The sequence below is a fragment of the Hemitrygon akajei genome, unplaced genomic scaffold (genome assembly GCF_048418815.1).
Source record: "Hemitrygon akajei unplaced genomic scaffold, sHemAka1.3 Scf000095, whole genome shotgun sequence".
In the NCBI taxonomy this organism is placed as follows: domain Eukaryota; kingdom Metazoa; phylum Chordata; class Chondrichthyes; order Myliobatiformes; family Dasyatidae; genus Hemitrygon; species Hemitrygon akajei.
Genome location: NW_027331981.1, coordinates 2,174,194 through 2,191,474, shown reverse-complemented (window position 1 = coordinate 2,191,474; position 17,281 = coordinate 2,174,194). Strand labels below are relative to the sequence as shown.

The 17,281-nt window shown below is 41.9% G+C and overlaps 1 protein-coding gene across 1 annotated transcript; it reads right to left on the bottom strand.

Moving 5' to 3' along the window:
* Positions 1–499: 499 nt before the first annotated feature.
* On the bottom strand, positions 500–15,907 carry LOC140722970 (uncharacterized). The gene is made up of 2 exons (XM_073037594.1): positions 15,825–15,907; positions 500–3,398 (listed from the first exon to the last, which is right to left on the bottom strand). The coding sequence occupies exon 2, from the start codon at positions 3,004–3,006 to the stop codon at positions 1,549–1,551; it is 1,458 nt and encodes a 485-aa protein (XP_072893695.1). The 5' UTR covers positions 3,007–3,398; positions 15,825–15,907; the 3' UTR covers positions 500–1,548.
* Positions 15,908–17,281: the final 1,374 nt, after the last annotated feature.

Genomic DNA, 17,281 nt, shown 5'->3' with positions numbered 1-17,281 from the left:
TCTCACAATTAATATGATAATCAATACATCATTGCAGATAGGATAATCTAAAATAAACATCCAGATATAACATAACAGGATAAACAAGCAGGAACAACTCCCTCAATGGAAATAACCATTCTCAACACACACATGTGCCTCGACCAATGGGGCACCTCACTACAGGCATTGTTTGTGTCATCAGTCAGACAAGCGAATTATTTTCTCTGCCAATTATCATCCAAATGTTGCTAGTCTGTCATTCGTTGTCACGCCCTGCTGCTGATTCCCTTCTCCTCATCATACGTTCTTACCCAGACCAACGACAAGAGCCCCAAACTCTGCCCTGTGCTGACCCGCCTTTGGTATCTGACCCTGCTCCATTGAACATCCAAGTAATGGTTTCCCATTCTGCTTTCAGTGTTTAGAGGACAGTGGTGCTTTCTAACAACCCTTTAGAAGCAGCGAAAATGACTCATAATGTGGAAATGATCCCTGAATAAGGGGATTAGCTCCCAATGTCATTCTTCCTCAGCCGAGAGATTTGACGGTCAAAGAACATCTCAGACAGAATTGCAGTCAGTTTGACTTCTTCAGTCTACAGAAAATTTAAGGGAAACCTCTTCACCCACAGAGTGGTGACTGGAACCTATCCCACAGGGGGAGCGGGAAGTGAAAAAAAGGGGAGGATTCAAAAGGCCTATCGTGGAACAAAATCCCTGGCATGGTCCAGCTGGCCTCAGCTGACTCTCTACTGTACACTAGTTGTGTTATGAACTCACTAAGTACCAAAGACAAAGTTCAAAATAGAATTGATTTATTTGTCACTTATGTAGAATATCAAACTCCAGTCCCATTAAAAGTGAATGTACAGCAGAAGGAACTCCTCCCATGCCCAGTGACCAGGGTGCAGAACTGGGTGTGGTGAGCAGCAGCAATAATTGCAGAGTTCAGCACCGGCAGTCACTCTCAAAATTGCATTCAGCAACGGTGATGGACAAATATCCAGCATGCAGCTTATTGAAACTTTCTCCCCAGTGTGAACCCGATAGTGTGTCACATGTGTAACATGCTGCAAGGTTTCACTACTCACATAATGGCCTCTCTGTAATGTTTCACTGCTGAGGTAATGGTTTCTCTGTAACAGCAATGTTTAGGTTACAACGAGAGATAACAGGGTTTTGGAGTGCAGGGCTATCCAATGAAAGAAATGTCCTTTCTTGTGAATCTGGAAGAGAGATTTTTGTGCTCTTTTTCTAGGGAGAGATGCGAAGACGTGAATGGAGAGAGTGGGCCCTTTATCTTTCTTTATTTTCTCAACTAACCCTATAGTCAAAGTAAGCATTCTAAAGCTCAATTGTTTAATCACATATTGTGTACTGTTTGTTATTTCGGGGTACTGATCTGTAACAGGGGATACATCACACAGCATCCACCCAAACGAGATTTCTTTTTGGCCGGCCTGTAGGGCTATCACCCCCTATAATAAGCTGCTAGCCGAAGCGAGAGTTACACAAGGTTAATTGACTCAGTGATTCGGTTCCCACAATCACAGCAGGTGAACGGCCTCTACCCGGTGTGAACTCGCTGGTGTCTCTGTAGGTCGGTGGACCGAGTGAATCCCTTCCCACACACTGAGCAGGTGAACGGCCTCTCCCCGGTGTGAACTGACTGGTGTGTCAGTAGACGAGATGACAGAGAGAATCCCTTCCCACAGTCTGAGCAAGTGAACGGCCTCTCTCCAGTGTGAACTCTCTGATGTACCTTCAGTTGAGATGATTCAGTGAATCCCTTTCCACAGTCTAAACAGGTGAACGGCCTCTCTCCGGTGTGAACTCTCTGATGTACCTTCAGTTGAAATGACAAAGTGAATCCCTTCCCACAGTCTGAACAGGTGAATGGCCTCACTCCAGTGTGAATTCTCTGATGTACCTTCAGTTGACATGACTGAGGGAATCCCTTCCCGCAGTCGGAGCAGGTGAATGGCCACTCTCCAGTGTGAACTCGCTGATGTACCTTCAGTTGAGATGACAGAGTGAATCCCTTCCCACACTCTGAGCAGGTGAACGGCCTCTCCCCAGTGTGAACTGACTGGTGTACTTGCAGGCTAGCTAACTGTGTGAATCCCTTCCCGCAGTTTGAGCAGGTGAATGGCCTCTCCCCTGTGTGAACTCGCTGATGTACCTTCAGTTTAGATGACGAAGTGAATCCTTTCCCACAGTCTGAGCAGGTGAATGCCCGCTCTCCAGTGTGAACAGACCAGTGCGCTTGTAGGTTGGAATACTGACTGAATCCTTTCCCACACTCTGAGCAGGTGAACGGCCTCTCCCCACTGTGAACAGACTGGTGTCGCAGTAGGTGAGATAACCGATTGAATCCCTTCCCACAGTCTGAGCAGGTGAACCGCCACTTCCCAGTGTGAAATGACTGGTGTCCCTGTAGGGAGGATGATTCAATGAATCCCTTCCCACAGACTGAGCAGGTGAATGGCCACTCCCCAGTGTGAACTGACTGGTGTCTCAGTAGCTGAGATGACAAAGTGAATCCCTTCCCACAGTCTGAGCAGGTAAACGGCCTCTCCCGGGTGTGAACTCGCTGATGTACCTTCAGTTCAGATGACCGAGTGAATCTCTTCCCACAGTCTGAGCAGGCAAATGGCCTCTCTCCCGAGTGAACTGACTGGTGTTTCTGTAGGTGACATGACGAAGTGAATCCTTTCCCACAGACCGAGCAGGTGAATGGCCACACTCCAGTGTGAACTGACTGGTGTCTCAGTAGGTGAGATGACAAAATGAATCCCTTATCACAAACTGAGCAGATGAATGGCCTCTCTCCAGTGTGAACTCTCTGATGTACCTTCAGTTGGGATGACCAAACGAATCCCTTTCCACAGTCTGAGCAGGTGAACGGCCTCTCTCCAGTGTGAATTCGTTGATGTCCCTTCAGTTGAGATGAGGAAATGAATCCCTTCCCACAGCCTGAGCAGGTGAACGGCCGCTCCCCAGTGTGAACTCGCTGGTGTGTCATTAGGTCACATGACCGAGTGAATCCTTCCCCACAAATTCAGCAGATGATCAGCCTCTGCCCAGTGTGAACTGACTGGTGTGCCCACGGGTGGGATGACTGACTGAATCCCTTCTCACCCACAGAACAGGTGAATGGACTTGTCCCAGTGTGAACTTGCTGATGTACCTTCATGAGATGACATTGAATCCCCACAGTCTGAAAAGGTGAGCAGCCTCTCCCATGTATAAAATGACAGGTGTGCCAGTCGGTCAGATGATTGAGGGAATCCCTCCCCACAGTCTGAGCAGGAAGGATGATTGAGTGAATCCCTCACTCCACTTCTTAAATACATGGACAGAGACAGCAAAACAGTGTTCAAGATTCCCACAGATAAATTCCTTGTTGTTGTTAACCTGAAAAAAGATTTATAAAATCCATCAATGGGTGTAGGACAACATTTCAGATTAGATTACTTGAGTTGTCAAGGTGTGATCTGGCATCACACTGTTACAGTGAAGTTTCACCCAAGTTGGAGAGAGAAATCATCTTCCAACTGGGCACGGTGATGGGATCTGGAATGACCATCAATCTCTCTGATGCTCTTCCTGTCTCTACAAGAATCGGGCATTTCTGCCATCTCCAATCTGTGACCTGGCTCAGTTTGACTCTCTCCACTGGTATTATTCCCTGTTCCCACTGAGCTGCATGGGTGCCTGGCCCCACAGTAACTGAAACACTCTCACAGAAATAGCCTTTGTTGACGTTCAGCTGAGAATGTCTTTCATGTACTGTTAATGTAAAGTGCCAGTTTTAAATCAATGTTAACATGCCCTGCCCAGATGAATGGTTGGTCTCCACAGCAGTTAAGAGGAATTGAATGAATATCAGTATTATTTCATGTTCTTGTCACAGTCATGGAAAAGTACAACAGAAACAGGCCCTTTGGCCCATCTAGTCTGTGTTGAACTATTTAATCTGGCTACTCCCATACCCTTAACATCCAGGTACCTATACAAAACTCTTAAATGCTGAAATTGAGCTCGCATGCACCACTTGTGCTGGCTGCTCATTCCACACCTGGATAACTGTCTGCGGGAAGAAGTTTCCCCTCTTGTTCCCCTTAACATTTCACCTTTCACCCTTAACCCATGGCCTCTGGTTGTAGTCCCACACCATCTCAGTGGTAAAAGCCAGCCTGCATTTACCTTATCTAGACCCTTCATAATGTTGGTACACCTCCATCAAATCTCCCCTTAATCTTCTCCATTCCAAGAAATAAAGTCCTGCCCTGTTCAATCTTTCCTTCTAATCCATCTCCTCCAGACCTGGCAACATCTTTGCGAATTTTCTCTGAAGTTTTTCAACCTCTTTTACATCTTTCATGTAGATTGGAGACCAAAACTGCACACAATACTCCAAACTAGGTCTCACCAATGTCTTGTACAATGTCAGCATAACATCCATCTCCTGTACTCAGTACTTTGGTTTACGAAGGTCAATGTGCCAAAATCTTTCCTTCCGTCCCTGTCGAACTGTGACACCACTTTCAGTGAAATATAGACCTGTATTCCAAGATCCCTTTCCTCTACAACACTCCTCCATGCCCAACCAGTCACTGTGTAAGAAGGTCCTACCACAGTAAAACACCTCACACTTGTCTGCATTAAATTCCATTTTCCATTTCTCAACCCATTTTTCCAGCTGGTCCAGATCAGCAAGCCATGGTAGTCTTCCTCATTGTCCACTACAGCCCAATCTTGGTTTCATCCACAAATTTGCTGATCCAGCTGACCATGTTAACATCCAGATTACTGATATAGATGACAAACAACACTAGATCCAGTACTGATCCCTGTGGCACACCAGTCAGAAAGGCAATCATCTGCTACCACACTCTAGCTTCTCCCAAAGACAGTGTCTGATCCAATTTACTATCTCATCTTGAACGTTGAGTGACTTAACCTTCTTGACCCACCTCCCATATGAAGCTTTGTCAAATGCTTTGCTAAAGTTGATGTAGAGAACATCCACCGCCTTTTCTTCATAAACTTTCCTGATAACTTCCTCGAGAGACTCTGTAAGATTGGTTAGACATGACCTACCATGCACAAAGCAATGCTGTCTGTCCTTAATCAGTCCACATCTATCTAAATACTTGCATATCCAGTTCCTGCACACACATTCCAATAACTGTCCCCCTACTGATGTCAATCTCACCAAAGTACAATTTCTTAGTTTATTTTTACAGCTTTTCTTGAACAGCGGATCGACATTGGTTGTCCTCCAATCTTCCAGTACCTCAACTGTCACTAAGGATGATTTAAATATCTGTGTTTGGGCCCCGACAATTTCTGCACTTGACTTCCACAGGGCCCCAGGTAACAACTTGTCAGGCCCTGGGGATTTATCCATGGCAATTTTCCTTAGGACAGCAAACACCTCCACCTCTGTAAACTGTACAAGGTCCATGGAGTTGATGCTGCTTTGCCTCACTTCTATAGACTCTGTGACCATCTCCTGAGTAAATACAGATGCAAAGATAATATTTAAAATATCCCCCATATATTTTGTCTCTTCATATGGATTACCATTCTGATCTTCCACAGGATTTATTTTTTTCCTTGCAATTTTTTTGCTCTGAACATATCTGCAGAATCCCTGAGGATTCTCCTTCATCTTCTCTGCTGGGGTAAACTCTTGCCTTCATTTATTTCTTTCATAAGTGTTCACTTGAATTCACTGTACTTCATAAGTACCCCATTTGTTCCTATCTGCCTGTACCTGGTATGCACCTCCTTTTTATTGATCTGGGAGATGAAACCCAAAGGGGTGATAGTGCTGCATGGTGGGAGGTGGGGGTAGGGGATGGATGTTTAAACCAAAGTCTCAGGGGGAATGGGAGCCTGAATAACAGAACAGATAGTGGAGGGGTTTTGGAGACAGATGTTGTTCAGACCTCAGACAAAGTCAGGAATGAAAAACGTTGAGCATGGTGCAGTGAATATGCTGAACCCTGTATATCTCAATACAAGGAGCAGCGTAGGAAAGGCGGATGTGTTCAGTGCATGGATCAACACCTGGAATTATAACACTAGGATTTGGCAACTGTGGACTGGGACAGGCTGCTTTATGGCAAAGGTGTGTTTGGTAAATGAGAGGCCCTCAAAGTGAAATTCTGAAAGTACAATGTGGGTATGTGCTTGTCAGAATAAAAGATACAGATAGAAACTGTAGGGAACCTTGGATTTCAAGAGATTTTGAGACCCTGGTGAAGGACAAAATGGAGTTGTATAACAGGGATAGGCAGGCAGGTTGTTACGGAGTATAAGAAATGCAAGAGAACACATAAGAAATAAATCAGGATGGCTAAAAGAAGGCATGAGATTCCCCTCGCAGAAAAGATGGAGGATAATCCTCAGGGATTCCAGATATAGAGTAAGAGCAGAAGGATTGCAAGGCAATCTGGAAGACCGGAATGGCAACCCACGTGTGGAACCAAAGCAGATGGAGGAGATCTTAATTTTTTTTACCTCTATTTACTCAGGAGATGGACACAGGGTCTATGGGTATGTTTGGAAAAGCAGCATTAAAATCCTGGTCCCTGTACAAATTAAAGAACAGGAGATGTTTGCTGTCCTGAGGCAGATGAGAGTGGATAAATTTCCAGGGCATGACAAGGTGCTCCCTCGGACCCTACAGGAGGCAAGTGCAGAAATTGTCGGGATCCCTAGCAGAGATAATTAAATTATCCTTGGTGATGGGGGGATGTACAAGAGGATTGGAGAACAGCCAATGTTGTTTCAATGAATGACACAAGGCAAAGAGTAGTTGTAGGTGGGTCATATTCTGCATGGAGGTCGGTGACCAGTGTTGTGCATCGGGGATCTGTTCTGGGACCACTACTCTTTGTGATTTTTATAAATGACCTGGATGAGGAAGTGGAGGGATGGGTTAGTAAGTTTGTTGATGACACAAAGGTTGGAGGTGTTATGGATAGTGTGGAGGGCTGTCAGAGGTTACAGTGGGACATGGATAGGATGCAAAACTGGGCTGAGAAGTGACAGATGGAGTTCAACTCAGAGAAGTGTGAAATGGTTTATTTTGGCAGGTCAAATATGATGGCAGAATATAGTATTAATGGTAAGACTCTTGGCAGTGTGAAGGATCAGAGGGATCTTGGGGTCCGAATCCATAGGACACTCAAAGCAGCTGCGCAGGTTGACTGTGTTGTTAAGAAGGTGTATGGTGTATTGGCCTTCATCAATCATGGAACTGAATTTGGGAGCTAAGAGGCAATGTTGCAGCTATATAGCACCCTGGTCAGACCCCACTTGGTGTGCTGTGCTCAGTTCTGGTCACCTCACTACAGGAAGGATGTTGAAGCCATACAAAGGGTGCAGAAGAGATTTACAAGGATGTTGCCAGGATTGGGGAGCAAGCCTTATAAGAATAGGTTGAGTGAACTCGGCCCTTTCTCCTTGGAGCAAATGAGGCTGAGAGGTGACCTGATAGAGTTGTACAAGATGATGAGAGGCATTGATCGTGTGGATAGTCAGAGGCTTTTTGCCAGGTCTGAAATAGCTGCCACAAGAGGACACATGTTCAAGATGCTGTGGAGTCGGTACAGAGGAGATGTCAGCGGTAAGTTTTTTACTCAGAGAGTGGTGAGTGTGTGCGACAACAGTGGTGGAGGCGGATACGATAGGGTATATTAAGAGGCTTTTAGATAGGTACATGGAGCTTAGTAAAATAGAGGGCTATAGGTAAGCCTAGTAATTTCTAAGTTAGGCACATGTACGGCACAACTTTGTGGGCCAAAGGCTGTAGGTTTTCTATGTTTCGCTGTTTAACATAGAACATAGAAGTCTACAACATATTACAGGCCCTTCAGCCCACAAAGTTGTGCCGACCATGTAACCTACTCTGGAAACTGCCTAGAATTTCCCTAATGCATAGCCCTCTATTTTTCTAAGCTCCATGTACCTGTCTAAGGGTGTCATAAAAGACCCTATTGTATTCACTTCCACCACCGCTGCTGGCAGTGCATTCCACACACCCACCACTCTCTGTGTGAAAAACTTACCCCCGACATCCCCTTGGCACACATTTTCAAGCAACCTAAAATTCTGTCCCCTCGTGTTAGCCACTTCAGCCCTGGGAAAAAGCCTCTGCCTATCCACATGATCAATGCCCCTCATCATCTTATACACCTAAAAACGGTTCTAAACATAATCAAGGAAATTATACATTGCTTTGAGGATTTGTTCAAAGCATACACAATTGTGAGGGTACAGATAGGGTAAAAGCAAGCAATTGTTTCCACTTAGGATGGATGTGATGATAACCAGAGGTCATGGGTAAGTGGGGAAGGTGAAAATTCAAGGGGAACATGTGGAAAAACCCTTCACTGAAATGGTTGTGAGTGTGGAATGAGATGCCAGCACAAGTGGTTCATGCCAGCTCAATTTCAGCATTTAAGTGGAGTTTGGATGGGTACCTGGGTGGTAGGGGTATGAAGGGCTGTGATCCCAGTGTAGGATGTTGCATCAGAGAGTTTAAAAATCTTCAGCATTGTCTGGACGGGCCAAATGGCCTGTTGCATGGAACTTCTCCATGTCCCTATGACAGAGAAGCTGGCCAAACTTGATTGGAAGGGGAGACTGGTAGGAATGACGATGGAGCAGTAATGGCTGGAGTTTCTTGGATCAATTCGGGCGCTGAGTGATCAATACATCCCAAAGAAGTGGAAGCATTGGAAAGGCAGGGGGACACAACCATGACTGAAATGAGAAGCCAAAGCCAACATAAATGCCAAAGGGAGGGTAAATAATAGTACAAAAATGATTGGAAAGTTTTAGAAACCAACAGAAGACAACAATCTCCGGATCCTGACAGGATATTCCCTGGGACGTTGAGGAAACTTAGTGTAGAAACAGTAGGGGCTCTGACAGAAATATTTCAAATGTCATTAGAAACGGGGATGGTGCCGGAGGATTGGCGTATTGCCCATGTGGTTCCATTGTTTAAAAAGGGTTCCAAGAGTAAACCTAGCAATTATAGGGCTGTCAGTTTGACGTCAGTGGTGGGTAATTTAATGGAAAGTATTCTTAGAGATGGTATGTATAATTATCTGGATAGACAGGGTCTGATTAGGAATAGACAGCAGGAATTTGAGCGTGGAAGGTCATATTTGACAAATCTTATTGAATTTTTTGAAGAGGTTACGAGGAAAGTTGACGAGGGTAAAGCAGTGGATGTTGTCTATATGGACTTCAGTAAGGCCTTTGACAATGTCCCACACGGGAGGTGCCAGACAGTAGTGGTGGATAACTGTCAGGTTGGAGGCCGGTGACTAGTGCTGTGCTTCAGGGATCTGTATTGGGTCCAATGTTGTTTGTCATATACACTAATGATCTGGATGATGGGGTGGTAAATTGGATTAGTAAGTATGCAGATGATACTAAAGTAGGTGGCATTGTGGATAATGAAGTAAGTTTTCAAAGTATGCAGAGAGATTTAGGCCAGGTAGAAGAGTGGGCAGAACAATGGCAGATGGAGTTTAATGCTGATAAGTGTGAAGTGCTACATTTTGGTAGGAATAATCCAAATAGGTCATACATGGTAAATGGTAGGGCATTGAAGAATGCAGTAGAACAGAGTGATCTAGGAATAATGGTGCATAGTTCCCTGAAGGTGGAATGTCATGTGGATAGGGTGGTGAAGAAAGCTTTTGGTATGCTGGCCTTTATAAATCAGAGCATTGAGTATAGGAGTTGGGATGTAATGTTAAAGTTGTACAAGGCATTGGTAAGGCCAAATTTGGAGTATTGTGTACAGTTCTGGTCACAAAATTATAGGAAAGATGTTAACAAAATAGAGAGAGACAGAGAAGATTTACTAGAATGTTACCTGGGTTTCAGCACCTATGTTACAGGGAAAGGTTTAACAAGTTAGGTCTTTATTCTTTGGAGAGTAGAAGGTTGAGGGGGGACTTGATAGAGGTATTTAAAATAATGAGGGGGATAGATTGAGTTGACGTGGATAGGCTTTTTCCATTGAGAGTAGGACAAATTCAAGGAAGAGGACATGATTTGAGAGTCAGGTGGCAAAAGTTTCAGGGTAACACAAGGGGGAATCTCTTTACTCAGAGAGTGGTAGTTGTGTGGAACGAGCTTCTAGTAGAAGTGGTAGAGGCACATTCGGTATTGTCATTTAAAGTAAAATTGTATAGGTATATGGGCAGGAAAGGGATGGAGGGTTTTGGGCTGAGTGTGGGTCAGTGGGACTAAGTGAGAGTAAGCGTTCAGCACAGACTAGAAGGGCTGAGATGGCCTGTTTCCGTGCTGTAATCGTTATATGGTTATAACTAAAATAAAGATCAGGTATGCTCAGGGCACTGAATTATGATTTGTAGTCACTAATGAGTCTTGGTTGCACCTACCAGTCTGAGGCATTTACAGGAATAAAATATCCGGGGCCACCATATCTTTTGAAAACCAAGGTTCCCTGCACCAGTTACCTTTCAACTTTTAATTTTGCAGGCACATACAAACTCCACAGATTCAAAATTCCACTGCTGAAGGACTCCCATTTACCAAGTACTCCTTCGACAGAAAACATCCTGACCCAGTCCATTCTTCAGATCCTTTCTGTTAACATCCAAATTGACCTTTCTCCTATGTAGAATCTCAACCTGTGTCCCAGACCTCTCTTTTTTCCATATTTACTTGGAATCTCATGGCATTATGATCACTAAATACAAAGTGTTCCCATACACTAATTTCTGTCACTAGCCCTGGATCATTCCGTAATAGCATATTGCACACTTCTATGTTGGGAATTCTACATACTGATTAAGGACACATTTGCCAAATTCTACCCCAGCTAGTCCTTTTGCAGGATGGGAGACACAGTCAATATTTGGAAAGTTAAAATCGCTTACCATATCAACCTTTGTTTCTTGGCATGGTCTGTGATCTACCTACACATTTGTTCCTCTAGGGGACTCCGCCTCCCAGCTATGGACATGTCGGACACAGCCGCTTCTTGTCCGTCTTTAATCTCTCCCTTTTCTGATTTATACTTAGAAATTTCAACTTTATTCAGTCGGATCAGATATAATTATGGCCACTCTCAGAAGCGCCATAAGAAATACGGACCTGGGCAATGGGAAAATTAAGAAAACTGACGAATTCTCGGAGGAACCCACTCCTGGGTAAAGAGACTAAAATCTCAAATCAGCAATATCAGCATTGAGATAACTCAACTAAAAGAGAAATTCGAAGGAAAAGTCGACTCTTTGAGCCTTGATCTTAAAGAGGTTAGTCTAAGTACTTTGGACCTTTCCTCTCGTTTGGAAAAAGCCCAACAACGGATCATTGATCTTGAAGCTCGATCACATCGGAACAATATTCGAATTGTTGGATTAAAAGAGAAATCAGAATTGGCCGACACACTGGATTATTTCGCAAAAAATGCTTCAGTCTTTATTTCCAGAGGTTTGCTGACAGCCTTCAGATATCAAAATGGCTCACAGAATCGGCACTTTAAAATTTTTGGATCAAGGTAAAAACAGACATATTGTTGTGCGTTTTCTCCATTTCAGAGACAAAGAACGTATTATTAAGCTTGTGAGAAAAAAAAATCTTTTCAGTATCTGAATTCAGACATTCGCTTTTTTGAAGATTTTCCACGTGAAGTTGTGTTTTTTGTATTTATTAAAATTTTAGAAAATTACAAAAAATAAATGTGACGATAAAATAGTGAGAAAAATAATATTAACCCTCCCCTTAACCCTTATCTAAAGAAAGAAAAAAAAAGAGAGAAAGATTGCCTGGATATCGGAGGATCCCCACATGCTCCATGGAGTTCAAAATAATTTTAATATTTATTTTTACTTTCCCCAATCACTTTATAATTTTATCTTCAAAGGACCTATGTATTTAATCCTATCTTTTGTCGGTATGGGAGCCAAATTTTCAAAAATATATCATACTCATTTCTTAGATTGTATGTAATTTTTTCAAGTGGAATACAACTATGTATTTCATTATTCCAACAATCCATAGTTAAATATAAATCAGATTTCCAAGTAACTGCGATAACTTTTTTGGCTACTGCCAATGCAATTTTTATAAATTTTTTCTGACACTTATTCAATTTAAGTTTCGGTATTGTCCCTTCAATGTCTCCTAATAAAAATAATACTGGACTATGTGGTAGTTGTACTCCAGTAATTTTTTCCAATAAAAGTCTTAGATTTATCCAAAATGGTTGAATTTTAAAACAAGACCAAGTAGAATGTAAAAAAGTACCAATTTCTTGATTACATCGAAAACATTGGTCAGACATATTTGAATTTAATCTATTTATTTTCTGTGGTGTTATATATAATTGATGTAAAAAATTATATTGTATTAATCTGTCAAACATTTATTGTATTTCTCATACTATCAGAACATAATCTTGACCAGTTTTTTCCATCAATTTTAACATTCAAATCAGATTCCCATTTTTGTCTTGATTTATGAATTCCTGATTTAATTGTCTGTTTTTGAATCAAATTATACATACAATATGTAAATTTTTTAATCTTTCCTTTTTGAATTAATATTTCTATTTCACTAGATTTTGGCATCAACATTGTTTGACCCGACTTTTCTCGTAAATAAGCCTTTAATTGCAAATAACAGAAAAGAGTGTTATTTGATATTTTATATTTATTTTTTAATTGATCAAACCACATCAATATACGTTCTTCAAAACACACATCTATATATTTAATCCCCTTTTGGAACCAATTATGTAAAAGTTTATTATCCATTGTAAAAGGAATAAGCCTATTTTGAATTAAAGTTCTTTTTGCTAATAGAGATTTCTTTATCTCATTGTCCATATTTACCTTATTCCATAAATCAATCAAGTGTCTTAATATAGGAGATTTTTTTCCCCCGTATCCATTTGGATTCCCATTTATATATAAAATCTTCTGGTATGTTTTCTCCTATCTTATCTAATTCTATTCTAATCCATGCCGGGTTTTCTTCATCAAAAAAAGACGCAATAAATCAAAGTTGATTTGCTTTATAATAATTCTTAAAATTTGGAAGTTGTAACCCTCCTAAATCAAATTTACATATCAATTTTTCCAATGATATTCTTGACATCTTTCCTTTCCAAAGAAATTTCCTTACATATTTATTCAGTTCTTGAAAATACTTCTGAGGTAATTGTATTGGTAAAGTTTGAAATACATATTGCAATCTAGGAAATATATTCATTTTTACAGCATTAACTCTACCTATTAATGTTATTGGTAACATCATCCATTTATCAAGATCCTCTTTTATTTTTTTTAATAATGGCAAATAATTTTGTTTATATAATTTTTTTTACATCATTATCAACTCTAATACCTAAATATTTTATCTCATTTATTGACCATCAAAATTGAGTTACTAATCAACATTGATTATAATTTCCTTTGGTAAGGGGTAAAATTTCACTTTTATCCCAATTTACTTTATACCCTGATACTTTCCCATATTCTTCCAATCTAAAAGATAATCTTTGCAAAGATTGCAATGGGTTTGTTAAATAAATCAAAACATCATCAACAAATACATTAATCTTATATTCCTCTTGATCAACGGTAAAGCCCCCAATGTCTAATTCTGTTCTAATTAATTCAGCTAATGGTTCTATTGCCAATACAAATAAAGCAGGTGATAATGGGCAGCCTTGTCCAGTTGACATCGTTAAGCAAAATGGTGTTGAAATCTGACCATTTGTAACTACTTTAGCTTGAGGATTAGTATTTAAGGTTTTAATCCATTGTATAAAAGATTTTCCTAACTCATATTTTTCCAATACCTTAAATAAAAAATCCCATTCCAATCTATCAAATGCTTTTTCTGCATCCAAAGCAACTGCCACACTCATTTCCTCTCTTTTTTGTGCCAAATGAATTATACTAAGTAACCGGGTTATATTATCCATTGATAATATAACAGGAACATAAAGATTCTGTACCCTCAAAATTTTACCTTTAAATGCAGATGTGAACTTTCCACTCTTCAGGACATTTACAAAGACAGTTGCGCAAAAAGGCCCGAAGGATCACCCCAACCACAAACTGTTCCAGCTGCCACCATCCGGGAAACGGTATCACAACATAAAAGCCAGGCTCTACAGGCTCTGGGACAGCTTCTTCCACCAAGTTATCAGACTGATTAGTTTATGCTGATACAATTGGATTGACTGTCCTTACTATAATTACTATATATTACACATTGCACATTTAGATAGAGAAGTAATGTAAAGATTTCTACTCCTCAGATATACGAAGGGTATCAGTCATTTCAATTCACCCTCTCCACTGTCTGTTCTGGCATTCTGACTCCACTTTAGTTTAACCACCACCCCCCCAGCAAACACTAGCACTAGCAAGCCTTACCACTAGGATCTTAGACCTTTGTTAGTTTTAATTCCCTAACAAGCAAATCAGCTATCAGCCCTTTGACATTCCTCTGTGAGGTAATCCCCCTTAACAGTTTCTAAAGTGTTCTACCTGTTGTTACAGGGGATGGCCAGAAGAGTACTCTGTGATGGCTATTTAACCTCTATCCCCTTCCTGACTGTCACGTAGTTCCGTGTCCTGCACCTTGGGTGCAACTCATCTCTCTTCTTGTCATATCTATCAGCCCCTCCAACTCCCGGATGATCTGGAATTCATGCATTTCAAGTTCCAACTCCCTGACGTTCAGGGCTACAAGCTGCAGCTAGATGCACAATTTGTAGGTGAGGGCATCAGGGGCACTGGAGGTCTCCCCACCTTCCCACCAATGTCCCCTCTAATTTGTAATGTCGAAAAATCTTGTGCTGTGCAATTTTTACCCACTGACAACATGTGTACACTGAATTTTAAATAGAGAGGTATTTATTTTAACAGCTAGCAAAACACTGTTAATCAGAACTTTGATCTCCTCTAGGTTTGATTGAGTTCATCTGCACTCTCACACAGCCTGTGCAGCAGGACTGCAGAGGATAATGAAGGATTTTCTCACTCCAGCTTTTGCACACCATCCATATCTGATTTGCTTGCTAAATGATGATTTAAAAAGTCAGATTTCCAAGTATCACTCCACTTCCTCCCACTTGCAAATTCTCCAACAACTTCTGCATCGCCACAATACTCACAGGTAACACCAGTTTCTGTATTGTACATAAATATTTCCCCTGAACCCTCCACCTGACGGTGTTGAACTCATTGTTGGCAATGCCAGTGAATATGATGGGAAGGGCACTGACTGGAGTCTGGCAGCTTTGTGATGTGAAAGATACTTGTTGCCCAGGGCAAAAGTGTTTGATATCATTATGTACCCAGACAGAATGGATCAAAACATGTTCTCACCGGTACAAAAGTTCAGAACAACAGGAGATAGAACAAGCAATACACATAAAATGCTGGAGGAACTCAGCAGGCCAGACAGCATCTATGGGAAAGAATACTAATTCTGAGTTCCTCCAGCATTTTGGATGTGTTGCTTGGATTTTCAATGTCTGCACATTTTCTCTTGTTTGTGATTGGAGGTAGAACAAAGGTGATTTTCTCATTTGGTGATGTAAAAGATTTTGTTCCCTTTCTCCGAGTTCCTAATCCTTGCATTCAGAAAGCTGGAGCTCAGCTCATCGGTTCCCACTCCCTCATCAACTGGAAGCTCCCCGGGGCTGAGAGAGAGGGAAAAGAACAGAACTGTCCCGGGGTTACGGTGGTCCGGAATCCAGAGCAATTGCCCCGAATTCGGGGCTGAAAGAACGCGCCACGATTTCTTTCTTACCTGGAGCCGAAATCCTGAGGCCTTTTGTGTACTGCGCATGCGCGATATTCGGGAGCACCCGCAATCCTGACGCCTGCGTATTCGATCGGTGCTTCAGTGACGGCGAAAATTGTGACGCAGAGCATTCTGGGTAATCACGGTGCCATTAAAAGTTTCTGCAAGCTCCGGTTCCATGCCTATACCTCAGGTTTTTTATTGTGTAGAAAACTCAGCAGCTCTTTTAACGCAAAAATACAGCTCCCATAAACAATGTACTTAATAACAGCAACCTTTCCGCATGTCTAATGCCGAAGGAGAACATTCTTACAAATGCAGTTTGGAAACACAGGAGATTCTGCTGTTGCTGGAAATATAGAAACGCACACACACAAAATGCAGGAGGAACTCTGCAGTTCAGGCAGCAGGTAAGCAGAGGAGTACTCAGTCTAGACATGCTAAAGGGGGTCAGCCTAAACGTTGTCTATTTATTCCTCTCTGCACTTGCTGCCTGATCTGATAATTTCCACCAGTATTTTGCAGAAATTAACCATCCTTTTGCTTTTCGATCGACCAGTTTCAAAATGTTTCGGATCTTTCATTTGTAGCCACATCCTGCTGGTCTGATTCCTCTTCTTCCTACTCCTTGTAAATCCTAAGCCCCATCTCTTTCTGGGGCCCCAAAGCCCTGACTCAAGCTGGCAACTCTTTGGTTTCTGACTCTGCTTCATCGAACATTCACTCTCTAGTCTGCTGTCAGAGTTTGGAGGCGCATTGCAGCAACCCAGCTGTCTGAGGCACAATCCTTTGAAATGAGTGACAATGACACAAAACTTTGAAAAGAGCAGGGAAGGAGTTTAACCACCTTAGTCCAGAGCTCTGAAGAACGTTAAAACCACAGTAAGCTCATCTGAAATGGCTAAATGAGGGGGCATGGTTTTAAGGTGCTTGGAAGAAGTTGCAAAGGATATGTCAGAGGTAAGTTTTTCCACACTAAGTGTGGTGGGTGGGTGAAATGCACTGCCGGTGACAGTATTGGAGTGGGATACAATAGGGTATTTTAAGAGATTCCTAGATTGTTACATGGACCCTAAAAAAATTAGAGGGCTATGCGGTAGGGTAATTGTAGGCAGTTTCTGGTTGGCACAACATTGTGGGCTGAAGGGCTTGTGATGTGTTCTAGATTTATATAATTCCTTGAAAATCAAGGGAAATCTTTTCTCTGACCGAGTTTTGACTAGTTGCAACCTGTCATCACAGAGCGAGTGAGGGGGGAGCGGCAGGGATAGATTTTAAAATACTGATATGGAACAGAAACATGGGCAGGGACAAAATGGGCCGAGTGGCCTCATTAGTATTCATTGTGAGTGTGGTAGAGACAGTAAGTACCTGAGAAACGGGATTTGATACAGAACCGATTTATCTTTCACAGTTCCACTATATTAAACACCAGTCAAGTTCAAGGCTAACATCAGCAGAAC

Excerpts from the sequence above, each read along its gene's own strand:
- LOC140722970 (XM_073037594.1), bottom strand. The coding sequence starts at position 3,006 with ATGACACACCAGCGAGTTCACACTGGGGAGCGGCCGTTCACCTGCTCA.